At 47.6% G+C, this 24684-nt stretch overlaps 11 protein-coding genes across 16 annotated transcripts; 7 read left to right on the top strand and 4 right to left on the bottom strand.

The window, feature by feature from the left end:
• The first annotated feature begins 415 nt into the window (after positions 1-415).
• H257_16838 (hypothetical protein) lies at positions 416-1333 on the top strand. Its single transcript, XM_009845419.1, has one exon. It carries the CDS (start codon positions 438-440, stop codon positions 1212-1214), a length of 777 nt encoding a protein of 258 aa, XP_009843721.1. The 5' UTR covers positions 416-437; the 3' UTR covers positions 1215-1333.
• A 1776-nt stretch (positions 1334-3109) lies between these two features.
• Positions 3110-3844, bottom strand: H257_16837 (hypothetical protein). The gene has a single exon (XM_009845418.1). It carries the CDS (start codon positions 3824-3826, stop codon positions 3272-3274), a length of 555 nt encoding a protein of 184 aa, XP_009843720.1. The 5' UTR covers positions 3827-3844; the 3' UTR covers positions 3110-3271.
• Positions 3845-4836: 992 nt separating this feature from the next.
• On the bottom strand, positions 4837-5658 carry H257_16836 (hypothetical protein; the record flags this gene model as incomplete). Its single annotated transcript, XM_009845417.1, has 1 exon — positions 4837-5658. The coding sequence occupies one exon, from the start codon at positions 5656-5658 to the stop codon at positions 4837-4839; it is 822 nt and encodes a 273-aa protein (XP_009843719.1).
• Positions 5659-7415: 1757 nt separating this feature from the next.
• On the top strand, positions 7416-9330 carry H257_16835 (hypothetical protein; the record flags this gene model as incomplete). Its single annotated transcript, XM_009845416.1, has 3 exons — positions 7416-8510; positions 8968-9069; positions 9313-9330. The coding sequence occupies 3 exons, from the start codon at positions 7416-7418 to the stop codon at positions 9328-9330; spliced, it is 1215 nt and encodes a 404-aa protein (XP_009843718.1).
• Positions 9331-9369: 39 nt separating this feature from the next.
• H257_16834 lies at positions 9370-11264 on the bottom strand. 2 transcript variants are annotated; one of them, XM_009845414.1, is made up of 4 exons: positions 10849-11264; positions 10281-10792; positions 9626-9913; positions 9370-9544 (listed from the first exon to the last, which is right to left on the bottom strand). In XM_009845414.1, the coding sequence occupies exons 1-4, from the start codon at positions 11234-11236 to the stop codon at positions 9503-9505; spliced, it is 1230 nt and encodes a 409-aa protein (XP_009843716.1). In that variant the 5' UTR covers positions 11237-11264; the 3' UTR covers positions 9370-9502. The 2 variants fall into 2 exon arrangements, with proteins under 2 accessions (XP_009843716.1, XP_009843717.1); XM_009845415.1 differs by lacking the exons at positions 9370-9544; positions 9626-9913 and having other exon boundaries at positions 10145-10792.
• Positions 11265-11493: 229 nt separating this feature from the next.
• H257_16833 lies at positions 11494-14991 on the top strand. 2 transcript variants are annotated; one of them, XM_009845412.1, is made up of 11 exons: positions 11494-11674; positions 11732-11925; positions 11976-12059; positions 12105-12233; positions 12437-12488; positions 12552-12678; positions 13143-13280; positions 13343-13385; positions 13465-13536; positions 13706-13954; positions 14863-14991. In XM_009845412.1, exons 1-11 carry the CDS (start codon positions 11563-11565, stop codon positions 14965-14967), a joined length of 1305 nt encoding a protein of 434 aa, XP_009843714.1. In that variant the 5' UTR covers positions 11494-11562; the 3' UTR covers positions 14968-14991. The 2 variants fall into 2 exon arrangements, with proteins under 2 accessions (XP_009843714.1, XP_009843715.1); XM_009845413.1 differs by lacking the exon at positions 14863-14991 and having other exon boundaries at positions 13706-14075.
• Positions 14992-15297: 306 nt separating this feature from the next.
• H257_16832 (hypothetical protein) lies at positions 15298-16243 on the top strand. The gene has a single exon (XM_009845411.1). It carries the CDS (start codon positions 15451-15453, stop codon positions 16240-16242), a length of 792 nt encoding a protein of 263 aa, XP_009843713.1. The 5' UTR covers positions 15298-15450; the 3' UTR covers position 16243.
• A 94-nt stretch (positions 16244-16337) lies between these two features.
• H257_16831 (hypothetical protein) lies at positions 16338-17608 on the top strand. The gene is made up of 2 exons (XM_009845410.1): positions 16338-17061; positions 17460-17608. Exons 1-2 carry the CDS (start codon positions 16361-16363, stop codon positions 17575-17577), a joined length of 819 nt encoding a protein of 272 aa, XP_009843712.1. The 5' UTR covers positions 16338-16360; the 3' UTR covers positions 17578-17608.
• Positions 17609-18924: 1316 nt separating this feature from the next.
• On the bottom strand, positions 18925-20726 carry H257_16830. Of its 2 annotated transcripts, XM_009845408.1 has the most exons (10): positions 20591-20726; positions 20470-20525; positions 20347-20426; positions 20145-20297; positions 19966-20049; positions 19842-19912; positions 19660-19724; positions 19387-19604; positions 19198-19320; positions 18925-19000 (listed from the first exon to the last, which is right to left on the bottom strand). In XM_009845408.1, the coding sequence occupies exons 1-10, from the start codon at positions 20674-20676 to the stop codon at positions 18950-18952; spliced, it is 987 nt and encodes a 328-aa protein (XP_009843710.1). In that variant the 5' UTR covers positions 20677-20726; the 3' UTR covers positions 18925-18949. The 2 variants fall into 2 exon arrangements, with proteins under 2 accessions (XP_009843710.1, XP_009843711.1); XM_009845409.1 differs by having other exon boundaries at positions 19198-19604.
• Positions 20670-21933, top strand: H257_16829 (hypothetical protein). 3 transcript variants are annotated; one of them, XM_009845405.1, is made up of 4 exons: positions 20670-21149; positions 21202-21323; positions 21383-21611; positions 21663-21933. In XM_009845405.1, exons 1-4 carry the CDS (start codon positions 20841-20843, stop codon positions 21849-21851), a joined length of 849 nt encoding a protein of 282 aa, XP_009843707.1. In that variant the 5' UTR covers positions 20670-20840; the 3' UTR covers positions 21852-21933. The 3 variants fall into 3 exon arrangements, with proteins under 3 accessions (XP_009843707.1, XP_009843709.1, XP_009843708.1); XM_009845407.1 differs by having other exon boundaries at positions 21383-21933; XM_009845406.1 differs by having other exon boundaries at positions 21202-21611.
• Positions 21934-22056: 123 nt separating this feature from the next.
• Positions 22057-24663, top strand: H257_16828 (hypothetical protein; the record flags this gene model as incomplete). The annotated part of the gene is made up of 8 exons (XM_009845404.1): positions 22057-22375; positions 22434-22589; positions 23151-23242; positions 23602-23692; positions 23741-23913; positions 24009-24130; positions 24181-24427; positions 24490-24663. The coding sequence occupies 8 exons, from the start codon at positions 22057-22059 to the stop codon at positions 24661-24663; spliced, it is 1374 nt and encodes a 457-aa protein (XP_009843706.1).
• Between the last annotated feature and the right edge of the window lie 21 nt (positions 24664-24684).

Here is a 24684-nt window from a genome sequence, read left to right as displayed (position 1 = left end):
TGCTCCTTGCTAAAGCTTGGAATCTCAACGATCAAGGTTTGCGACAGAAGATAGGGTGGTTCAACTACAAAGCACCAATCAAACACCAGCGATCATTTAAGTCGCAAACATTCAGCCAATCAATTCACTGTATTCATATCCGTTGCCAATGGCCACTTGGATGCATCTAGGGAAGAATTCCCCACATGTCTCAGTGTATTGGTTGAAGTTTTGGTGATGTAGGATATTCCCTGTTTAACCATCACTCATAGTTCAACTAGAATATATTACAATAGGTATTACATACATTCCAACCCTCCCATCCAAATCCTCCCAATAAAATGATTTCATGGGATCGGATCTGATATTGACGTCGTGTCGCATAACTATAACGGCATGTCCTGTTGGTCATCACACGACGACCACAATCCAATTCTTCGATCGCCGCAACAACCATCATGCTTCTCCACGAGTTCCGTATCCCGCTGCATATGAATGTCGAGGAGTTTCAGATCGCTGAGCTGTACATGACCATGGCTGACACAGTGCAAGTTATCAAGAACGAACCGTACGACAACCGCAACGGACACCTCGGGAAGGTCTCGGCGGTGTCGGGGCAGCCGATTCCTCGAACCCACGGCCAGTACACTTTGAAGTGCTACACATTCGACGACGTTCCCACTCTCCTGTCAGTGGTGTTGCCCCAAGGACACATGACGTTGATCGAAGAGACGTGGAACTCGTACCCGACCAGCATCTCATACTTGACCAGTGCGTCGTCGCTCTTGTCGAAGTCGAAATTCGTTGTCACATGTGAATCCGTCCACCTGCCTGGCTACTGCGAGCACGAAAATGCGCTGGGGTTGTCAAAGGACGATCTGCGACGACGATCGGTGCAAGTCCTGCACATCCATCGCCCGTTGAACCAACACGCGGCGAGCCACCAATGGGACCCCAGCACGTACACATGCACCAAGAGCGGCCGCGGCCCTCTATCGGACGGCTGGGAACTCAAGCAAGTCCCCGTCATGACTGTATACAAGGTGATGCGAATCCAGTTTGACTATGTCGGCCTGCGCCAGAAAATGGAGCGCGCGATCTGCGGCCATTTGGAAGCGGTGCTACATCGGTCAATGCGGAAGCTGCAGTGCATGTCCCATCGCTGGTACAACTTGTCCATGGCGGACATTCGCATCCTCGAAGCCGTGGTCGAGTTCAAGCGGTCCCGCCCATAGTGTGAACCAGTGTGTGTGTCGGTCGTCGAGTGTACTTCGAAGTCGAAGTTTCTGTAAGCTGTCATGTTTTGTAGATGTTTAGTTTTAAACTAATCCTTATTGTGAACTTTCAAATTGGATCTTTGCGTGCTCCAGCCTATATACTTCATATACTGAAGTACTACGTAGTAATACTTCAATATATGAAGTATATAGGCTACTAGTATACTGTATGTAGGTACCGTTAGTAAAGTAAGTTGGTACTACCGTAGTAGTTAGTACTACTGTATTAATAGTAAAGTAGTAAAGTAAGTTAGTACTACCGTAGTAGTTAGTACTATTAATTAGACCTCTTGTTCACTTCCTCTTATACGAATTTTAAAATGTCGGCAGTAACATTTGCATTTCATTGGCTGTAATTCTTCAATTTCTATCAATATCGAACATTTATGATATTGCATTGGCTTACAATTGCTTTAAGCGCTGATTATAAACCAATCTTTTGCGAAAATTCATGCAATTCCCTTTCATACAAAGTATCATTTGCCCAAATTGAGCGAGGGTTGTATTGATGAGGTGATGGGCGTTTAGAATGCACAGACCACCTCCCACGAAGAAGTCTTATAAATTCGAGTTGGGGTGCACCTCAAGGTAGAATATGCCGCGATGCGAAGCATGGGATGTCAAGACAGTACAGTAGTAAGTCATTTGACTGTGAATGAAACCAACCGGCACCAAAATTTGATTCCAGTAGAGTACGAAATAAATAACTTCGCATACTGGTGGCATTTGAGCAAAACATCAGCGAGGCAAGCATGAATGACATGGATGAACAGCTGTGAATCATGGACCATGATCTACAACTGTACTCAAAGAGGTCATCTTGGAAGTCGGATACATTGTTGCACTAGTAGCTGCACTCTTCCGTACAGTACTTAAGTCTCAAGAGAAGTCAAGTGAGATCATTGCAGCAAACAACATGCTTCATCAGGTGAACGTTCAAGTCGAACGGCTTAAAGCGGAGCTGAGGGAGTTAGTTGATCAATCAAGTGGACCAGTGTGATTGGCAAGCCGTCACAAAGGCCACGGAGTTGATCGAGCTGGCACACATACGGCGATGTAGTTAGTGTCTTCGACACGAAGCTTGCTTTAAGCGCTGATTATAAACCAATCTTTTGCGAAAATTCATGCAATTCCCTTTCATACAAAGTATCATTTGCCCGAACAGCGCGAGGGGTGTATTGATGAGGTGATGGGCGTTTAGAATGCACAGACCACCTCCCACGAAGAAGTCTTATAAATTCGAGTTGGGGTGCACCTCAAGGTAGAATATGCCGCGATGCGAAGCATGGGATGTCAAGACAGTACAGTAGTAAGTCATTTGACTGTGAATGAAACCAACCGGCACCAAAATTTGATTCCAGTAGAGTACGAAATAAATAACTTCGCATACTGGTGGCATTTGAGCAAAACATCAGCGAGGCAAGCATGAATGACATGGATGAACAGCTGTGAATCATGGACCATGATCTACAACTGTACTCAAAGAGGTCATCTTGGAAGTCGGATACATTGTTGCACTAGTAGCTGCACTCTTCCGTACAGTACTTAAGTCTCAAGAGAAGTCAAGTGAGATCATTGCAGCAAACAACATGCTTCATCAGGTGAACGTTCAAGTCGAACGGCTTAAAGCGGAGCTGAGGGAGTTAGTTGATCAATCAAGTGGACCAGTGTGATTGGCAAGCCGTCACAAAGGCCACGGAGTTGATCGAGCTGGCACACATACGGCGATGTAGTTAGTGTCTTCGACACGAAGCTCGAACGATATCGTTAATGCATGCATAATACAGTATGTATCTCTGTTCTTATCAGGAATATGGTGAAAAGCCACGCAACGTCGGTGCAGGGAACTGTTTTGGGTGCACTTAAGGGCTAAATAGTATCTTCTATTACATGTAGATCCTTACGTTTCGCACACTTCACGTGTGAGCATGCTGTACGATGACTATGCAAAACCAACTTCATCGAATGATTCTAGTAGCAAAGCGAACATTCATGAAAATCGAAATATGCTGGTGCTACACAACGTAGCCTGGCAGCGAGTCCTTCGGGCCAAATTGGCACTCGCCCTTGTCGTATGCATGCACTTCGGTCGCCAGTTGCGCAATGATGCAGCACTGGCAGCACAACACACACCAAAAGTCTTCGCAGACTGAACCGCCTTGAATGTGTTGCAGATCTCGCACCGCGGCACGGACGCGCATGACCAGAATCACGTTCACAGCTCCCAACAATATGTACACCGTGGCCCAGGAGTCGGCCGGTCCCCACATGTCGTCGTTGTCATCGACGTTGCGAGTGAATTGGATATAATCGGAAATGCCCATCAACGCATACAGGACGCCGAACACCAGGAGGCCCACCGTGTACGAATACACGCCGACTCGGTGAAGCGTTTGGGCAAGTGACACGCATGGACAGAAGAACGCCATGGCGCAGTTGGGCCAGCAGTCGGTGAAGCAGCCAAACACGCCGGCCTTCCATTGGAGTTCATGAGCTAGTGGTACGCCATTGGGGCCACCGACAAGAGGCTCGGTGGCGCCATAAGCTGTTGGAGTTGTCTGCGCGGACATAGAAAATTGAAATCTGACTCCGTGGAAAAGATGCGAGTCGGCTCAGCGCAAAAAACCGAAACGAAAACACAAAAAACTGAGGGAATTTATCCGGAGGAAATTCCGGTACGTACTTTCTGATCAAGGGGTTTCGGAGTTTCGGGGTTCGCTTCGCCACCAAGTCGTGTCCTACAGTAGTACGGCCGCGTCGCTTTCGACCTACGACGTAGTACTGTATTGCTGTCGCTAATATAAGCAAGTTCCCTTAAACAAGCAGTTATGGTGATGCGTTGTTTTAACTTCAATCGGGCTTACGTTGTACTTCATTTTAAGCGACCGGTCTGTTAACGCAGTTTAGTCTTAACAGTAAACAACAGGGCAAATTATACGAAAAAAGCACAATAATAAAGGACCTTGCGTTGTTATTAATATTACTCCGGAGTAGTATTGTATGGTTTATATTTTTACTGTTAGCCAATCAAAGGCGCCAGAATTTCGTACTGTAAATTAGTTCAATACCGGTATGACTCCGCGTACAATTTAAGAAATCTGAAAAGTATCGAAATGTTCCAAATTCTAAAACCAGATCCGGGGGGTACAGGACGGACCAGATAATTGTATATGGTCGAACTCAAAATACCACTGTCCATACAATTCCCTCCCTCCCTATATGAACACCACGTGTTACTTTCGACCACTTTTAGCAGCAACCACTAGCTCGGGTAAATATATTTATTGCTTCTGATACTGGTACTGCCGGTAGTACACGTGTGGTACGTAGGATTCTTTCATCGAATGGATCACAGTGTCAGTTACTGCGTAGTACTTCGAAGTACTTGTATTCCGCATTCCTAGATACGACTCTGTGCTTTAAAAGTGCTTCAAAGTACTGTACTACACTAGTACTACGTATGACCTCCGTACGGAAAAGGACCACTCAACCAATTATTGGGTCACTCACACAGTGCACAGCACATTCGGAATTGACGAAGTGACTTCCGAAATTGTGTCGTATGAAACATTGTGATTGGCTATTTCGTAACTGACGCAGTCATTTCCAATCGCTCCAAGTGGTTTCCATTGTGTGAGGTGATATCGTAAAGCACTTTGGTAAGTGTGAAAGACTTGGTAAAAAGTTGTTGATCGAACGCTTTCGATTCAAAAATTGCACTATCGTCACCACTTGGGTATAATTCAGTGTCCAAATCGAAGTAGGCATTTTCACCACACGGCAAAAACGTGCCCAAACGCAACTTGCGCTTCTCGCGATGTTTTTTAACTGCAACGGCACGCTTGGCTTTCTTCATGAGGGCGTTCAAATACCGGTTGCGTTCATGGCTGTCGTCGACCCGCAAAGGAGAAAAACGAATGTGACAATTAGTCAACGCAACACAGGTTTCAAGGTAAAGATCGTAGTTCTCTCGCTTCCACTTGTAGGACTCGTTTACGATCGCCCAGAGCGTCTTCAAACGACCAAAGTAGTTCTCAACGATCACGCGGTCTGTAGCAATGTTGTCGTTGTACTCCATGTCGCTCATAGTGAGCAAGCCGCCAGGGGGCCGTTTCGCTGGGGTGATGGCACGCATGCGACGGTGGAGTCCTTGGAACCCCTTGTTAGCCAAAATGGCCCGGTCATTGGGGTACTCGTCGAGCATAGGGCCGGCATCGGGCGTGTCGCGTTCGGCATCGGTCTTGCGCATCTTGTCCGCGTGGAAGGCCTCGTTGGCCTCGAAGATGCTGATGTCGGCGACGCTCCCGGACACAGCTGCCGTGACGTTGAGGGCAAATCCAGTGGGTACGACGCTCGCTTCGACCTTCAGCCCATAATGACCGTGCTTCTTGCTGTAGTACATCTTCTTATCGCTGAACGTCCCCGCCGGTGCATTGGTCTTTTGGAAGGTCACGTCCACAGCGTAGAGCGGTGCCGGAAAGTTTGCGAAGCGCTGGCCCGTCGAGGTGAGAATTTTTTTAAATGAATGGCTCGTGGAGCCTCTCTGACGTGTTTGCGCGCCAACATTAGCAACGATTTTGATGGACTTGGCGGCCTTTATCGCATTATTGAAGTTGTAATCTATCAGTTTTGAGAAGTATTCTCTTTAAGGAGTTTAGATGCGATGACGAATCACTTCGCTAGACTGCTCAATATTCAACGAACGAAATGTTGTCTGATCGGAAATGATCGAGTGATTTCCAAATGCACTCATACCTTGATCAATGACAGACAGTACCAGATGTCAGGCGATCCTTGTACAAGTGGTGAGATGTTTGCGAATGCGTGTGTTTTTAACAATTGACTTCATCATATGCTTTTGACAAAGTAACAAACAAACGTTCTTTGTCAAATTGTAAAATAGTCGATGGTTGGTGAAAAACTTAGTCTCAAGTTTGGTGATTGAAGTGGGGCGGGACGTGTAAGCCCCACACTGACAGTCGGTAGAAAGTGGGTTTATTGTGCGAGGACGGGTGGGTTGGGGTGAAGTACTATACACGGTGAGGCATGTAATGGTGTCCCGCAGTTCCTGCGCGAAAGTGTCGTACACCTGGTGCTAGAGGAGGTGGCATCGGCCTGATTGTGCCACAAAAGGAAGCAGCCTATAGCGAAATGGCAGTGGCAACGGTTCTAGCGGACCCAAGCGAAGGTGGCTGCCGTGCGTGATGGGATCAGACAACCAATGCGTCTAGAAGTGGCTAACTACCCATAGAGATTTGCGCTGTCGAGACATGCGAGCTCGCCTCCCCCTTCCAGTGTACCTAGCCCCCCTTGTCCCGCAATTGGCACGGGCGTCGCATGTAGCTCATTTCATAACGGCGCCGATAGGAGCAACCCCTTGATATTCATTCGAGAGTTTTCGGGATTTGCAGAAAATTGCTAAAAATACCCATTTTCGAATTTCAAGATGAATTAATAAAATTGATAATTGTGGTCCGAAATCTTAGTCCAATTGTTGTCAAACTTTCGGCATTTTACTACTTTCGTGTCACCGCGTGGTATGTTTGAGTTGCGAATCTTCCTACCCACAGAGTTATCAGTCATCTATGATTCCAGCTGGGATATGGATGAATGGCTGACACATTCACTGCATTTTCTACAGGCTAAGCCCACTTGATCGTTGCGAATACTCTGCTAATTCTGCAGTGAGGTAGCGTTAGGGGGAACATACCAAATCAATGCACATATTCTACCAACCTCATTCAAGGCAACTTCCCATGTTCACAGGTCAGTCATTACACATTGAATCAACTCGGCGAGAAATTCGCCAGAAAAAGGATCACATTCTTCTGCCTGGCACCACAAAAATACAGGATAACGTTTCTTTGATAGTATAAGAAATGCCTTCCCGGAACCCCCCCTAACGTATGCCATTCAACTCCAATTGGTGGTTTTCAACTGTTAACCTTAGCTTGAATATAAAATGGGGATTCAAGGGATATCCTGGTTGCAGGACAAGAGTACTGTACGAAACCCCGAAACTCTGTGTCTGATAACTCAGATAGGTTTTGATTGAGGATTGTGCAATTCCATGAATACAGAGTTTCGGACACTTTGCAGCCGATCCGATGTACAGTACTACCATTGCGCTGCCATTTTTGAATTTGTCAGGTTCAGAGCATGTTTAACCTTGCTACCAAGCCGACACCTCGTGCGATGGCTCGTCAGTTGAACTTGCCCGAAACCCCCCACCTTCCCGATGAATCGATGCCCACGCCGACCTACGAGCAGCCCGGGGACCGCGCCTTCCAAAATTATAAGAGAATCGTATTTAGCATTGCGTCCATGGCCGTGGTGGGTACTGTGGCCGCCCTGGCTCTGTATAACCCGAACGCGTCGACCTCGAACGCCTCTGTGGGTGCCTCCGCCTTGGGTCGTCCCGACCTCAGCAACGAAGCGCCCCCCCAACATCCCGAGTTGCCCGCCGAGCTAGACCGATTGGCTAGGCAGAACGCTGCTACCACCACGGTGCCGTACCTTCGAGCTGGTGCCCCTGATGCTACCGCCGTCGGGGTGCCCTACCTTGTTGGCTCGGCTGGAACTTGGGAAGATAAGCCAACCCTCCAGGGTGCAGCATTGGAGAGGGAAGTGGAGCAGCTTCTCCAAGCGAAAAGCAACGCCAAGAGCGTTGATACACTCAATGGGCCCCCGTCCCATGTCAAGCTACTGGAGCTGCAGCAGGCCAAAAAGCAATCTCACGACAGTATCGCCGTGCCGTACCTTGTGATCTCTGCTGATTCCTACGACGATACCCACGCGGTGTTTGCCAAAGAATTGGAGCTGCTCAAGGCGAAACACAACGTGAAGGGTCTACACGAAGGCCAACCGGCCAAGGATAAGCTGCTGCACCTCCTTCTAGCCAAGAAGCAACACAACGATGGCGCTGCTGACGTTGTGGACATTGCCCAAGTCGATCAAGATGGGGCCGTTGTCGTGCCGTACTTGTGGGAAAACTCGGACGATCAGGTCCCACTCACCATATTGGGCGATAAGAGCGTTGCTACAGCCCAGTCGGTCAAGGAAAAGTTGGTCAAGGTTAAAGTGAACAACGCCAAGGCCAGCGTTGGCTCTCAGCAGCGACGCAACGGACTGGAGCTACTCAATGCGGATGTTGTAGCCAAGCTGTCGGGGGATGAAGTGTTCGACGAAGGGACTCACGACAGATTGGAGAAACTTCTCGTCTTGCTTGATGCCCGAAACAAGGACCAAGCCAAGGTTATCATCGATTAAAACGTCAAAATTCGGGTTTACATTTTCATAGTTAATGCGTTGTGTTGTAATCAAACCCTGAAACTTGTATTGCTTGCTTTGAGGTGGCAGCATAGATTACAATGTAAGCTGTTATAGTTGAGTTGTAGTACAGTTGGGGGCATGCTGTGGATATGTTTTGCTCATGAGATATGTTCAGTAACAAGGAGAGCTTTTGAGATGATTGGCTTGCCAAATCTAAAGGAAAGACACTGCAGTACAGTCACCCCCCTCGAGAACTTTTCCATTGAAGTTGTGTGGTGCTTTACAGTCAAATTTGCCTATTTTGGGGGATTGATGAAATCGCCAAACTAATCGAGCAAAGGAGTATGATTGGCTACAAAGCATGCAGGTTGCAATCGGATTGGCTAAAAAGGTTGATTGATTCCCAAAGATACTCTTCAAAATACTCATGATATGCTAGTACAAGGAAACTGCGCTGTACAAGGCGGCAGAAAAGGGCCAAGTAGCCGTGGTCCGCCAACTGCTCGAGCATCCAGACATCAACGTCAACTTGCCCAACGATGTACGTACACAGGATTACGTTGCTCATAGTGATGATGCTACCTATTCCATTGATGCATTGTGAAGATGTACTACTCTCTGTGTACTACACACACACACATGGAGATTACGTATTGCTATCCCGTTGATATATATACATATGAAATTTCGAAGGTCTGGCGATTGTTCAGCGGTGGTGAAATTTTGAGTAGAACAAATCACAATAGTACTTAGCAAGCGACGGCTTCACGCGACTTGGCAGTAGGAAGCCACCCGACTTTGAAGTACGAACCACTGCAGAATAGTAATATTAGTAGTTAACGTGCCAACTAAACACTCGTATCTGAGATATGGTTTACAACACCCCGGTTCTGCAATGTACGTACAGTTTGGCTTCTTCTTACAAGATACTAGTTAGTACAGTATATGTATAAACTCGTTAATATGATGGGGAGTTAGATGTGTTGCTGCCGTGCCGCAAACGTTTTGTACAAGGCCTACACGTGAACGAGAATCGGGAAAACAAGTAAGTATACATTCAAAGGGATACACGACACTTTTATACAGTCGGATCGTACCGTAATGACCAAATGAAACGCAAAAAACACAACAGGCACAGCCCACACCAGCAAGAGCCACCAGTATCGAAATGCAAACGGATCGTCGTCGTCATCGTCGAGGACAATCACAGGTTGGCCAGGTCCCCCGGCGGTGGCATTAGCCGACGGATTCTTGGTGGCATATGCATCCACTTCCGGGTACACTTGCATCTTGATGACCCACGGCACGGCCACAAAGAAGAAACCAAACACTTGGGGCAGCCAATAGTACACGACGCCATACGACGATCGGCGCAGTAGCAGCCACTACGGACCCACACATGTACTCTGTCACAGACAAGCAAGCATGGGGCTGTCGGTTCTGTCGGCCGTTCGAAACGAATACATCCCAAACCAATCAAGTTGATTATATACGAAATTGGAATGAGAGCACCAAATCGAATTCAGACAATCGATGATCGGCCAATCAAAACCCAGAACACGAATCAAGGGGCCAATCAAATGATCCACTTTTGGACCATTTCAACATTGAATTAGTGTGACACTGGACGATTTTTACATACAAACGTCAAAGAATCAATCGACAGATTGATTTGGTGAATCAGCCCAAAAGTCAGCCACATTTTGGGGAAAACGACAATATAAAAATTACCACACACACATCCAATCGTACCAAACTCGCAATCAAGACCAGGAGCACCCAGATGGGAACGAACACGAGTGCCCACGACCACTGGTCCGTCTCTGCAGTGTTCTCACTGGACAGTTTGTACGCGGCTTGGATAGCAGTGAGCCCAACCAGCGTCTGCCACTGCAGCCGCAGCGCCAGTAGCGCCGTCCACGGCACCACGGGCGCGGCCACCCATAGCCACGATCCATGGAACGCGCCAAACATTTTGAGAAAGAACAGCACCTGCGCAGACACGACGCACATGGCCTTGGTCATCTGGAGATGGCGCCGCCACCCCTGGAGGTTCTCGCGGTACGCCGCCAATGCGTAGCAAGCATTGAAGACCAGCACCGCGACCAGCACATGGTACCATGTGTACTGATGGATCGCGTCGGAAATGTCCGTGGAGGACGGGCGCCGCTGCCACTTGCGCTTGTTGTTGTCATCATCGTCATCGTCGTCGTCGTCGTCGATTTTGTATGTCAGACCGTCCGCGACCACGGCAACGGCAATACCTACATGACTTTAAGAACGAAGGAGGAATGAACGGAGATTGGTTGGTTGATCGTACCCACAAGTATGGCCGCGTAAATGAGCGGGAGGCCCTGCCACGAGTATGACGGGACTCCTCCGTTTCGAAATGTCGTGCGGACGCAGAGAGACTCGAACGCAAACGTTTCGTTCCACTGCGACACAATCCACCGACTGAACGCGTTCGAGTCTACAAATTGCAACACCTTGCTCCGTAACGTGGGCACTTGGTCACATGGGTCGTCGTTTATCGGCGCTTGCGGTGACGGGTACTCTTTGCTGTCGAGCGTGATGTACACGGTGTCACAAGGTGCAAGCAAGGGCTCGGTTTCGAGGTTCTGAGAAGGCCGAGACGGTGTCGCAGACAGACTCGCCGCCGGCTGCGACTTGCAGCTAGGCGAGTCGCCGCCTTGACCTGTCGAGTCCATGCTTGAACCCTGTGATCTGGTGGTGGCAATTGGAAAAGTGATCAATCATGGTCAGGTTTGCGATGATTTGCATGAATATGTTTCCGTATTTTTATTGATGTTGGCTTTTGCGACTGCATTTAAATTCACATTCGTGATCGAACACTTGGTTTCATTATGCTTAATTATGTACTCGTCATAGTATTTCGATATATTTGTTTTTGTTGATTGAACCTCTGACTGCCATAGCATCCGGACAAGCTGTTTTATCCGGAAATGGCAGCTGGAGTTTCAGAATGTAGGTTGGCGTCAACACCAACGTCGGGCTTGTTGGGGCGGACGACCCGATGGTGTGGTGGTATGGCCCTTGCGCTGCGTGGAGTTGCTGTGCATCCATCAGTTGCAAGGAGAACGCGACGTCTATCTACGAGCTGTCCGAGTTGATCAGTGCGCGAGAAGGTACAATCCCCACCCACCCTCTTCCATCGATCTCGACTGTTTCAACGTCCGCAGCAGGGACCGATGGCCACCAGGTGTATCGCGCCACGCACCGCGACACGGGCGATGTCGTGGCACTAAAGGTCCTTCCTCGCTCGTTCCTCATCGACTCCAAGCAGCGCAGACACATGCGTCGAGAGATCCAGGTCTTGACCAAGTTGAACCACCCCAACCTCGTGCGGCTGTATGACGTGTACGAGTCGTCCAACACAGTACACTCTTGTCTCTATCTTTGCATTCTTCTGATGCAGTGGCGGCGTAGGTAGAGATCGCGTTTGAATTGGCGCAAGGCGGGCAAGTACTTCGACGCGTCCTCGAGCCCCATGCGTCCGTCTTTGTCCTGTCGGCATGTGTCATGTGTATCCAATCACCACGCTAAGTCCCCACTTAGGAAGCTGAGCTCAGCCGTGCCTTTGCAGACATCGTCCAAGGATTGATGTATCTCCATGCTCTGGGGTGGATTCACGGCGATGTCCGCCCCGAACACATTCTGTACAGTGAAATCGACGGCTCGTCCAAGGTACTACAGGGGCCGACGGATTTTAAGAAGCATCGAAGCTATTTCCACATGGAAATATTTTAGTCCAATCAAATTTGAATAACCTTCACATTCAATTCTGATTGGTTAAAAACAATTTGAGCAACATTTTAAATTGATTGTACTACTAGTAGAAACACAATACCGTCTTTTCTTTGTCGTTCGTCATATACAATCTATGGTAGGCCATGCTCGTGGATTTTGGATGTGCGGGCCCGCCATCCATATTTGAACAATGTATGCGTACCCGTATCCCATTTCTCAATCTTCCTATGGAATTTAAAATATTGCACTCTGTAGCGCTGAATCAACAAAGATCCCGCGACCCACGATTCCTTCCGCCGGCACTCCGCCATAGTCACCCAATGCTGCTGCCTTCGTTTCAACATGCTGTCCAAGTAGATTTGTGGGCTCTTGGTGTTTGTCTGTAAGTTATTTCACGGATACATATGGTCCATATAAAATGGTCTTGATTCTAGATAGATAACCTTGGTAATTGTACCTTATGCATATATATATATATATATATATATATATACCTTACGGATCAGTCAGTACCTATTTATTTATTATTTTCATATCGAGTTGTACTCAAATGACTATATGGTATTATTAATATCAAACGATTTGGTAGTCCATATCGCTTTCTTTGTATTGGTCAAAATGCTCCATTTTTCTTTCGTTCTAGCCAATCAAACAAGTCGAAAAACAGTAGAAACGGCCAATCCGAGCCCATTGGAAAGAACTCCGACCACCATTTTTTTATCACATTTTACAGACAATTTCGAAACCCATACGGTATAATAGATAGATTTGAGATATGGTTGTGTGGTTCGATGTATTATGACTCCAATGCTCGTGTGAAGTAAGCCAATATATCTGTTGCGGTAGATATGTGATGCTGTTTGCCCAATTCCCAGACGTGGAGGCATCGACGTTGTCGTTTCCACGAGAGTTTTGCCACGTCAGTCGGGCGGCCAAAGATCTCGTTGGTCGACTTCTCAATTCCGACCCAGACAAGGGGATGTCGTAAGGGACATACATATATACTGTACATTCATACATTTATATATATGACGAGAATCTTCTAGAGCGGCCGACATTGCCGAGCACCCTTGGCTACGGCAACCATCGGTATGTCCTTTTATATATATATACATATATATATATAGTGGAAGAATGAGATATGAACTACGGTATCAACGTTCAATAGGTGGCGCCACGAGGACGGTGGAATCCATACATTTTGGCGTTGCACGAGCAATTTGTGACTACTTTTGGCCAAGTACGTCGCCGTCCAATTCGTTTCAATATATAATATATACATATATCTACAGGATGGTTTTTTTATATTGTTTTTCCTTTCTTAAGATATATATATATATATATATATATATATTACGGTACATATATCGTTTTGGTGGGTCGTGAATAATTGACTTGAAGATGGTTAGCCTGAGAATAGTGATGGGGATCTGCCGTGTCCATCATCGCGGAGGTTGCATTCATCTTCGTCGTCCGATCCCCACAGCAGCGCCGACATGCCGCGGCCGTCGTGGGTGTCCACGGATGGCGTCCTCGTGCTCGACAGTGTGGCCATGCACAGCGCCGATGCATTTATACACCAAGCGGATATGGACATGCTGGATAACGTCCGGCAGTCGGAAGATATTCCGCTGACTTTGGACGAAGTGGAGGCAGTGGTATGTGCGTGCTGGCTCTAGTACAGACATAGTATGATGCTTTCCACAAGAATTGGAATTATATATATATGCGACCGATGGATTTGGGACTTCATATCCATCGGTCGCGATTGTGTTTGTACTGATTGTTTTTTTTGTATGGTATTATGCTTTTCAGTGAAATTTGCCTATTTTGGGGGATGGATGAAATCGCCAACTAATACAGCAAAGGGGTATGATTGGCTACAAAGAATGAAGGTTGCATTTTGATTGGCTAAATAGATTGATTGTTGCATTGCAGTCACAAAGATACCACTTCAACTTCGAATTATATGAAATTTCGAAGGTTCGGTGATTGTTCGGCGGTTCATTCAACCAACCGCCGGAGGAAGTTTTGAGTAGAACAAATCACAATACATTTGTGACGATTGAAAAGTCACACACGAATTCGATGGGGGTAGCAGTTTGATTGGCCAATTGATGGGTGTTGTGGCTTTTGATTGGTCGGTCGATGATGCTCTGTCAATTTGGTTCGGCTCCCAACTTGGAATAGACTAGAGCAATATACAGTATTTATACGAAGGGTGGGTCTGGATCGCCCCCTATTATTGGCCAATTAATATTTCGAAAATTTGGTTCAAAGTAATTCAAATTCTTTGGTTATTTTGCACTGTCTGGATCAAACTGATTTCGAAAGACTACTCAGTTATGATGCAAACTGTCAGAAAAAATCGTCTCTTGAACCTCTTCTTTATATTTTGCCAAAAAACCTGCGATATTTGGCAAAATAGTGAACTCTCCCGGCAGAGAAGTTTTCATGTTTTGCCGATTTGTTTGAAATTGCCAAAATATCAAAGATTTTGGCCTCTTCATTGACTTCCAGACTAATCCGAACGATTAAATTGGGCTGATTGGTCTTACATGTATAGAAAACCGATCGAGGGTGGCGGGTAATGTGCAAGGAACTAGGACTGAGTGCGCCGTCGTCGCAATCATCGAGTAGGACGCCGTACGGGTCGATGCCGTCGCCATAGTTATATATATATATATATATATATATACATCTGGACATCGTAATAATAAACGAGGAGATGAAATCGAAAAGTACTATAGAACGTATTGTGGACTCGATGCGAATCTCGCCGCCGAATCGAATCACGAATCGACGCTATTGGCTAATCCATTTTTGAGAGTGGATTTGATTGGCTCGAAAGGACAAGTATATTCAACCAATCACAACTTCCGGTGTGATTCAAACAAACCAGGCGAATTTTGCAAGTTTATAGCGAATTCACAATATGTCGTATGATATTCCAATATCATTATTGCCACTTTATCAATATATATATAAGTACACAAAACCTCTCATCCTGGCAACACGACGTAAAAGCCATGATGTCGATTGTCGTGCGGCTTCTTCCGTGTGTATAGGTCGCGTGTTCTATCTATAAAGAAATGAATTGGGAAGAGTTCCATATACCCACACATTTCATTTAGCTCAGCTAAACAACGGCAACATGCAGCAGCTTGCAATGGTAAAGTGGATGGTTCTGGTGGTGTTTACGGTCGCCGCCGTTGGCCAACCAAGCCCTACATGTTCTGCAGACACCAAGTTTATGCTCACGACGTGCGCCGCGGAAGTACAGCAGTCCATTCTGTACCCGCGCCTGCAGCTGCCCGACCGCATCTGCCGCGGAGTCGTGTGCTGGCCCTTTCTCCATCGCCAAGTGATTCCGTGTGTGGATGCCACGCATATCCTGTACGAACGCGTGCGGTCCCTGTGCCCAGGGAAGAACGGCGATGCCACCACCAAGGAAGTGTCGACGATGCCAATGACGACAACCAGCGCAGGTCCTACGTCAAGTTCAATCGCCCCCTTCAACCACCCTGCTCCATCTCGTGGAAGCCCGGCAACACCAACCACGGTCGCAGCAGTCGAGCCCATCCTGGCCATCATTCCAACGCCTGGAGCTATGAATGCATCGTCCGTCGACGCCTCGGTCCCGGCATTTGAAGATGGGAAACACGTTACCATGGAACCTTCAATCGCGGCGGACGTATCTGCGATGGCATCTGCCCTCGCCCACAATGGCACGAACTCGTCTTGGATTGTAGCACCTCGAACGACCATGGGTGTGTACGCGAAGACGCCAGAGGCGCGAGGAGCGAATACTACCATGGACGACTCCATGGTGGGAGATGGAGAGACCAGCGTGCGGACGAACCCAGGAGGCCCGCCCACGCAATCTAACGGCGCCACGACGGCCTTCGCGTCCGGCGTTGTGCTCCTGCTCGCGCATCTCAGTTGAGATCTTCCTTCTGCTGTTAAACATCCGGATAATCTACGTGTTAACCGGGCTTCATTTTGATTGGAGAATGTGTAAACCAATCATCAGTCACAAAAGCACTTTGCTGAGTGGCAACGAGATGAGCACGAGCAAGGATGTCGGCGCCGCCGCGACGGCTGCATCGTCGAAGGGAAAGCTGTCAGGTCTGTTCCAGAAGAATGCAGCAGACAAAAAGCCAGAAGTGACTTCTACGTTTCAATTTGGATTCCAAGCAGAGACGCCAGTAGCTGCCCCAGGCGAGAATAACACAGTCGAACCGTCCAAATCTAAAAAGAGCAAGAAGAAGAAGACAAAGGCCGGACAGGGAGCCGCCGCCACTCCCGCGATCGCCGAAGGGGTCGTCACACATGCACCCCCTGGTTCATCGTCTCCCGCGGCGATCGAGGCGCGAGTGCACGCGGACCAACACGTGGCAGTCGCCGCCGTCACGGACGCCGTCGCGAGCGTATCCATCGACGAAAGCAACGCCAAGAAGAAAAAGAAGAAGAAGAAGAAAAGCAAGGCCAAGTCCAAATCGGCCGTTTCCGACGCGCCAACCGAGTTTGAGTTTCTGTTTACGTTTGACAAGCCTGGGTTCTCCGAGTCTGAATTAGCTGCCATGGCTCTTGCATCGGGCAAGAAATCCAAGCCAAACAAAAGCCAAGCCAAGAAAAAGCAGGTTTCTACATCCAAGGAACAGCCCTCACCGGTGGAAGTGTCGCCGCCATCGACCAACTCGACGTATGTGACGCTTCGCAAGGCGCCTGACAACAGCTCGGAGGTTCAAAAGATGCAATTGAGGTACACACACATACAATAATGTGGAGCCTCACTGATGGCAAGACAGTTGTACTTGATGCGTTTGAGTGCTCTATTGGTTATTGTCAATTTTCCCCAAAATGTGGCTGACTTTCGCCAAACCTATCGATCGATTCGTTGCACTGACTATTGGATGTAAACCTCGTCCAGTGTCGTCACACTAATTTCATTCATTCACACACTAATTCGAAGTGGCATTGGTCGAATGTGAGTGGAGAATTGGATTGGCTACGTGATTTGATTGGTCGATCATCGATTTTGTCTTGATTTGGCTCATTGAGCACCCTTGAACAGTACTTGAGTTGTTTCTATAAACGATTGATGGTATATATTGGTATATATATAATAGACTTGACTGAGACGTGTGTATATGTATGTAGGTATGGCAAAGGCAAGCGGATACATGCAGCCAAGAAGAAGCCGAGTGCTCCCGTGGTCAAAGCCGACAAGTTAGCTGGTCCCCCTGCCGCCCCAGCAGCATTTAAATTCAACTTTTAATAAAATACAACAAGTTGGATGATCTCAACAACTGATTTTTTATATTGTCAAGTCGATGCAACTTCGTTGAACGAGGTTTCCCCCACCCACCACTCCCCTCAAGATGAGTCGTACTAGTTCCTGGTCGAGCACTTAGTGACGTTGGAACAGCGCAGAGTGGGATGCTCAATCGAATCAGATGCACTAAATCGAAGGCTTGACCAATCAAAATCCACAACACGAATCACGTAGCCAATCAAAATTATCCACTCACATTCGACCAATTCCACATCGAATTAGTGTGTGAATGAAATTAGTGTGACGACACTGGACGAGGTTTACATCCAAAAGTCAACGAATCGATCGAGAATCAGCACAAAAGTCAGCCATATTTGGGGAAGAGGACAACAATATAGTGTGTTCTATCGGAATTCACGTGGTCACCATTACGCCGAATCAACCTACTAGCTGTGGATATGCCTATCTCTACCGTGGGTGACTACTACTAGTATGTACTAGTATGTACTATATTACAGCAACTTGTGACCGCGTTTATACTGACTGCTAAAGGGCTATTCTATTCTGGATGCCATCTCTTAAAATTATACCATAAACCCGTATTGTTGGCCAGTCTGCAACATGTTCCCACAGCCTCACATGCCATGAAAAAGAGAAGAATCTACTAAGGGCCTGTTCCAAGTAGATATTTTTAGCAAATGAAAACTTACTTCCAAGTATTAGTTTCTTACCTCATTTTCTGCGATTTTTACGAAACTCACTACACCAAACAGTCCTTGACGTCGTTGTTTTAAATCGTCAAAAAAGAGAGGTACATCGATTTTGATTGGCTCATACTATTTCTGAAAACTACGTGGAACTTCCCCCAACTTGTCTGGATGCCAGCTACATTGTGGAGAAATTATTCAATCTCCTATTCAAGTGCAAAACTACAAACCTACCAATACTCTAAAATCTTTGTGGCGCAAGTTTTTAGCTTTGGTGGCGTCTAGACGGACAAAACTCGAAACATGGCATATTTCGATTTTGGGCAACTTTTTTTCTTGAAAAATGGCCATTTTATATCATTTTTCGTGGCATCCACACGCGCTTTGAGTACTTTCACAAGGAATATATTGTGTCGTTAATTGCTATTTCTTTTGACAGCTCCAAGAACCAACTGAATCACAAGGAAATAGTATTCGAGTGCGTAATATGTACTACTAACTATTATATACTAGTACTACGTATTAATAGTTTCTATTAATAGTAGTTCACACTTGATAACCTCTAAACACAATCAAACGACACTGTCCATTTTCATAGCACATGGGATACTTACATTTGAATTGCGAGTACAGTAAAGAATTGTGTGGGAGTATTATTTTATTAGACTTTACAGCTTGGACGGCGGCATCAGCGTCAACGCGACTTGCTTGACCAAATACTAGTCAAAAGTATAAATACATCCATATATATATATATATATATACAAGATACATATATATATATATATATACAAGATACATATATATATATATATATATATACAAGATACATATATATATATAATATACAAGATACATATATATATATACAAGATACATATATATATATATAATATACAAGATACATATATTGTACCAGTTGCAGAGTGCGGTGAAGAAGGCAGAGGACGACTGAATGCTTTTTCAAGACCAAGAGGAACAACACGGTATACACAAGCGCCTGTATTTGCTTTTGCAACGCTTGGGGGTGTTGGTACGCCTATAATCCCAATTCACAGCTCCAGGGGACTCTTCCCATGGGAAATTTCCTCAATAAAATACATACAGCATGTGCCGCCCAACGCTCCACGACGCTGTGAAAGCGGTCCCACAGCACGACAGGATTGGGAAAGGCGAGGACATTCGTCATAAAGTACGCCGTGTCGAAGGCAGGGGTGGGCTGCACGTTGAAATTGTATGGGGGCAACGGCACCCGATCGAGAACACTGTGGTGGTGCAGGGTTTGGAAATCCTTGAGCGATGCAATTCCCAGCTTGGACAAGTCTACAATATATATATATATTAGCTGCACCACGTCAAAAATTAATTTTGATCTTGCGTAGTCGAGGGGTGTTGGCCTTGAGTTGGCGATGAAAAGTTGGCGAACACACGGCTAAAAGCGACCTACATGGCATATATATATATATATATATATTGCTGGAAAATTTGGGTGGACTATATATATATATATATATATATATTTATTCAAGTTAGCTCGATATAGAAAACGTGCATACGTACAAGATCGCGTCAGTGCATACCCATGCTCTACGCGGAGGCGCGGCTGTCCGTGTCGTGGGCTGGATGTTAAACTACACGCTCGCAAAGTTAGCGGAATTCTAGGTATAGTATTCGTTGTATGTACCAAATGTTCGAGCATAAGATGGCGACCTAACAATATCGCTCGCGCTAGATCGTACGGGGTATCTTGCATGAGTTGAGCGTATTTCTATAGGAACACAGTCAAGTGAGTCGAATATATTAGGGCAGCATATAGACAAGAGTGAAGTAGCCAATACTAGAGCGAAAGAATGGGGACTGTACTTGGAGTAGCGTTTGCGCATTGGGCGAGGCGTGGATGCTGGGCACGCGGTAGATGGCGGGTTGGCGCTTCGGAAGAAGCACACGCTCCAACGAGACGTAGCAGATGCGAGGAAACCCAACGTGAAGAGCTTTGGTGGCATCCACGACCAGCAACTACATGCGAATGTCAACAAGACGCGGTGACGACTAGTACAGAACGAACGGCGTGGTCCCAAGGTTGCTGGGTCAAGTAACGCCCCGTGGAGTAGACGAATCCTCCCGTCGTGACGAGGATTATGTCCCCTAGAGTATGTTGATGCGTACTCTGGTGCAACCAACGAAGTACCTGGCTTGGTCTGGGTAGCGGCATGCGCCGCCGCCTCCCGCTCGTCCTGGCTCGCACTGCACATCATTGCGCCGTGTGAGAGAGCGTCATCAGGTGGGCATACACACGACGAAGGACGTACTGGTCGAGCTCGTTGCCGTTCACAGAGAGACTGTCCGGAGCAAGCAGCTCAAGGAGGCCGCGCAGGTGGTCATCCGCTGGCGGCATATCGAAGTAATTTGGTCCAATCCGAGACTAAAACAATTCGGCAATTTCAGGGATTATCTCAATTTTTGGCCAAATATTCATGTTAAAAGTCCCAGAAAATTCAAATTTGTAACCGTCAAAACAACCGCTAAACGCGCTACACATTTCGGATTTCGACGTGTGCCATGTCGTCGATGTCGGTGCTTGGAGTGCTAGCCAAAAGCAGGACCGCTCCCACGTCGTCACCCATCGGATCGGAGAAACCCGCGGCCCCCCGACACCGTGGCAGCGTTCCCAGCGCCATCGTCAAGTCGATTCGAGGCGCGTCGTTCCGTCCGTCGCTGGTCGTGTTTTCTTCCAAACCGATGACTGCGACTGAGTCAGCGCCGCCTTCAACCATCACAGCCAACCCCATCTACGACGCGTACAAGCAAGCACGGCTCGAAGTGCTTCGTATGGAGGCGACGTGGCAGCTCCTCGTGACAGGCATCGAGGTACCATCCTTTCAGCTTGAAAAGTGTTTCCATTAACAGGTTTTCTCGATAGGTTACGAAATACCCACACCAAGGAGCTGCGCGGACACGTGTGTTATGGCTAAGCCTAGACGGTCGACTCTGCCTTGGGCGGGTCAAAGGATTGAAGGAGGCCGCCAAGGCCATTCCGCTTTGGTACTTATTCTCCATGATAAACGTCGACGATGTTGGCAACATACATTGCAACTGGATAGGAGCATTGACCAGCTGGACCGAGGGTGCACAGCGTCGCAGTTTAACCTGTCGCTGTCGTGGCGTGAGACAAGGGGGCGCGAGCAAACGTGTTTTTCTGTTCGTGGCAAGCATGCCGGCCAAGACTTTGCGCTGCAAGTGCAGTCGGCCCGCGTTCGCAATGTGATCGTCGACAACTTGAACATGTTCCTTAATCATGTGCAAGGGGATGTGGACGGAGACTTCTCCAAGGTGGCTCAACTAGTATGTAGGCATGGTATGGATCACACGATGACGTGGTAGGCGATGCGGGTCAAGATCGCTCAGCATTTCGCCGCGACAGGTGAAGTGCTGAGCATCCAAGAGGTGCGCACACTGCTGCACCGCCAAGGCTCGGACACCTCCAAGCTGCACCCATGTCCTCCTTCTCAGACCACCTTTGCATCGAGATTTGACTCGGACTCGGATGATAGTGACACAAGTACGCCTTGATACTGTTCTTCTACGACTTTGTAACCGCCGTGATAAAGATCAACCATATGGAAATAATGTCACTTTTGAAAAATATAATAATGATCCAAGTGATACGACTCCGGATACAGTCATCCGGTCACTTGTGAAGGCAACTTGATATTCCGGATACAGTCATCCGGTTATCCCACCTTCTCAAGGTTGTCGGACTTTTCGAATCGCCATCATGTCGGTAGACCCGATCTTGCTCCACGACAACTCGCCGATGCTCATCACGCCCTTCGAGCGCTTCATCTTCGTGTTGGATGACGTTAGCTTTAACGTCTACAGCGGGGCTGGATATCCCGGCCAAGGTGGCGTGTACTACGGCAAGCGAGGTCGCCTGTACGTGTCGTCGTATCGCCTCGTGTACGTCGAGCTGGACCCGTCCAATCGCCATTTCCGAAGCTTTTCGCTACCGCTGTACAACATTGAATCGTCCCACCGCTTTTGCGTCCCTTATTTCGGCCGACCAACCTACGAAGGCATTGTTTCTTCAGTGCCTGGTAGGAACTACTAGTAGTTGATCAGTCATTCGAAGTGGTGACGGAAGTGTGTGTATAGGCGGCGGCCTTGTCGGGCCTGGTAAGTTTTGCGTGACTTTCCACGGCGTTGGCTTCGATGAATTCCGATCCTTGTATGCACCATTGTTTGACCACTCGCGAGATTTGCATCGGCAAATGCACGCGCTGCCCACGGCGTCCATCGTCCAAGTCCCAGGTACGAGGAGATCGCCTGGAAAATCCCTCACTGATATATGGCTGCCAGGTCCAGTATCCCTGCAAAGTGCCGAAGTGCTGAAACAAAAGCTCGCGTTTACAAACCCCGCAGACCCCTTCACCCTTTTTATCTCAAAATCTCCTGTGCCAAATGACAGAGAATAAATATTAATAACACATAACGTTACAACTAATATTAATAATAGAGTGCTTTTGCTACGTGATATTTCCTAAAACGTTTCACAATGGAGCCTTTTGATCTGATTATATTGGGAATTTCTTGATGAATAGTAGTATATTAGAGTGATTTTGCTATTAATACGTGATATTTCCTGAAAAGTTTCACGATGAAGCCTTTTGATCTGATTATATTGGGAATTTCTTGATGAATATATTCTGTCAGAATTTCTGACTGGGGATACCTTTTCACACACAATAGCCAATCAAAACACTTGAACATGCTAAATTGCCAACTTCCCTTCATGGATGATTGGCATGGTAAGCACCAAACGTAGATGAGTGGTAGGTAGGACGTACTAGTAGATGAGCGAGGATAACGTAGGCGAGCGGTGGGATAGGATAGTGCTGAACGTAAACCGGCCAACAGATCCTCCTATCCCTGCGTTCATCGACCACCGCAAAGCGGTCATGTTTGTACGTCGGCACGATGCAGCCTATAGGGATGATGCAAGGTCACATACTGCACATATTGCACCTACTGCACTGGGTTATTGATATGCGTAAAGATGGGGAAGCGCGCACTACCTGCTCCAGAAGAGCCGCAACAACGAACACTGCGGTAGCTCTGCTTAAATGTGAATTTTTCCTATAGCAAAAACACCTTCCCAACAAGATATTCCCCGAAGGATTCTCAGGGAAATTGTATTGAAACATTTTGAAGTGAGGCCGAAAGGTCACTGTAACGGTTTTCAACATCCGTTGCCTTGGCATGCCATCGACGGTCCACACGCGAAGTAGTGCTGGCAATGCTCCACAAGGAGCGCAGCATGTAGATCTTCAAGGCACAGCATTGCGTCATCCTAACGCTCCTCGTCGATCTGCGACAGGTACAGCACATCATCTCGTATTTGAAACCTGCTCCGAGTATGGGCATCATATATATGCTGATGTTGCACTGTGTACGTTGCAAAGCGGGTGGTTTGGAGCGCATCCACAGCATGTTTCGCGCTGGTCTGCACTTAAACCACCCACCACCGCCACCACAAGACGCGGTGCTTGGCGACGTGGTCAACACCCACGGAACCAGCGAGACGCAACGCATGCGATTGCAAGCAATTTGGCAGCTTCTCGTCACGGGCTTTGAGGTCATATATATGCAGCCTCATATCGACCAGAACAACAGGCACAAAAACTAACCTTAACGTTGTCTGAACACATTCGTTCCCTCCAACTACTGTAGTTAACCAAGTACCCGAACGCAGGGCCAGCTCGGAAGCGCGTGATCTGGCTCACGTTGGACGGACGGCTGTGCGTGGGCCGATCCAAAACCGACAAGCATGCTGGCAAGTTCATGCATTTGTGGTACTACTACACCCACATTCGTGTCCAAAGGTGCGAATGAACATCCATAGGAACATCGAGCGAGTGGTCAAGGGGTGCGAGTCGGCTCAGTTTTCAAAGTCGCTGAGCTGGCGTGACGCCCGAGGCAGGGAGCAGCAGTGCTGGAGCGTCGAGGCCAAGCGGGGCAAGAAGGAAGACGCCAAGCTGCACTCGTTCGCGCTGCAAGTGACCAGCGTGAACGTCCGCAACATACTCGTGGATTGTCTCGGGCTGTTGGTGGAGCTCATGCAGGGCGATGCCGACGGCAACTACCCCCGCGTACGTTGCTCGTTGGAGTTTTAAAAGAGAGGAATTTGTGTCTTGTTTATGGTCGGACGTAGGGGGCCCGTGTGCGCATTGCCAAACACTATGCTTCCACCGGAGAAATCCTCGCCATGGCGGATGTCCAATCCGTGATGTCGCGCCAAGGGTCGGATATGAGCGACATTACCAGCGACGGCGAAGAAAGTGTCATGCCGGACGACTCGGACGACTCGGGGGATGACGATGCATAAGCTTGTGGACGTAGAGCAGCT

The sequence above is a fragment of the Aphanomyces astaci genome (assembly GCF_000520075.1).
Source record: "Aphanomyces astaci strain APO3 unplaced genomic scaffold supercont1.93, whole genome shotgun sequence".
NCBI classification, from domain to species: domain Eukaryota; phylum Oomycota; class Saprolegniomycetes; order Saprolegniales; family Verrucalvaceae; genus Aphanomyces; species Aphanomyces astaci.
This window is presented reverse-complemented; position numbering and strand designations above follow the sequence as displayed.

What these genes read in the sequence shown, in the direction of transcription:
- H257_16838 (XM_009845419.1), top strand. Translation starts at nt 438, where the DNA reads ATGCTTCTCCACGAGTTCCGTATCCCGCTGCATATGAATGTCGAGGAG.
- H257_16837 (XM_009845418.1), bottom strand. Translation starts at nt 3,826, where the DNA reads ATGTCCGCGCAGACAACTCCAACAGCTTATGGCGCCACCGAGCCTCTT.
- H257_16834 (XM_009845414.1), bottom strand. Translation starts at nt 11,236, where the DNA reads ATGGACTCGACAGGTCAAGGCGGCGACTCGCCTAGCTGCAAGTCGCAG. An exon ending in TTACGCGGCCATACTTGTGG is followed by an intron (nt 10,793 to 10,848) that starts GTACGATCAACC and finishes AAAGTCATGTAG; the next exon opens with GTATTGCCGTTGCCGTGGTC. An exon ending in CGTTTCATTTGGTCATTACG is followed by an intron (nt 9,545 to 9,625) that starts GTACGATCCGAC and finishes GTTCACGTGTAG; the next exon opens with GCCTTGTACAAAACGTTTGC.
- H257_16833 (XM_009845412.1), top strand. Translation starts at nt 11,563, where the DNA reads ATGGTGTGGTGGTATGGCCCTTGCGCTGCGTGGAGTTGCTGTGCATCC. An exon ending in TGTACGAGTCGTCCAACACA is followed by an intron (nt 11,926 to 11,975) that starts GTACACTCTTGT and finishes GTGGCGGCGTAG; the next exon opens with GTAGAGATCGCGTTTGAATT. An exon ending in TGGACGAAGTGGAGGCAGTG is followed by an intron (nt 13,955 to 14,862) that starts GTATGTGCGTGC and finishes TTACATGTATAG; the next exon opens with AAAACCGATCGAGGGTGGCG.
- H257_16832 (XM_009845411.1), top strand. Translation starts at nt 15,451, where the DNA reads ATGCAGCAGCTTGCAATGGTAAAGTGGATGGTTCTGGTGGTGTTTACG.
- H257_16831 (XM_009845410.1), top strand. Translation starts at nt 16,361, where the DNA reads ATGAGCACGAGCAAGGATGTCGGCGCCGCCGCGACGGCTGCATCGTCG. An exon ending in GTTCAAAAGATGCAATTGAG is followed by an intron (nt 17,062 to 17,459) that starts GTACACACACAT and finishes ATATGTATGTAG; the next exon opens with GTATGGCAAAGGCAAGCGGA.
- H257_16830 (XM_009845408.1), bottom strand. Translation starts at nt 20,676, where the DNA reads ATGCCGCCAGCGGATGACCACCTGCGCGGCCTCCTTGAGCTGCTTGCT. An exon ending in CGCTACCCAGACCAAGCCAG is followed by an intron (nt 20,427 to 20,469) that starts GTACTTCGTTGG and finishes AACATACTCTAG; the next exon opens with GGGACATAATCCTCGTCACG. An exon ending in GGCCAACACCCCTCGACTAC is followed by an intron (nt 19,605 to 19,659) that starts GCAAGATCAAAA and finishes TATATATTGTAG; the next exon opens with ACTTGTCCAAGCTGGGAATT.
- H257_16829 (XM_009845405.1), top strand. Translation starts at nt 20,841, where the DNA reads ATGTCGTCGATGTCGGTGCTTGGAGTGCTAGCCAAAAGCAGGACCGCT. An exon ending in TCCTCGTGACAGGCATCGAG is followed by an intron (nt 21,150 to 21,201) that starts GTACCATCCTTT and finishes TTTTCTCGATAG; the next exon opens with GTTACGAAATACCCACACCA. An exon ending in GCCAAGGCCATTCCGCTTTG is followed by an intron (nt 21,324 to 21,382) that starts GTACTTATTCTC and finishes GCAACTGGATAG; the next exon opens with GAGCATTGACCAGCTGGACC.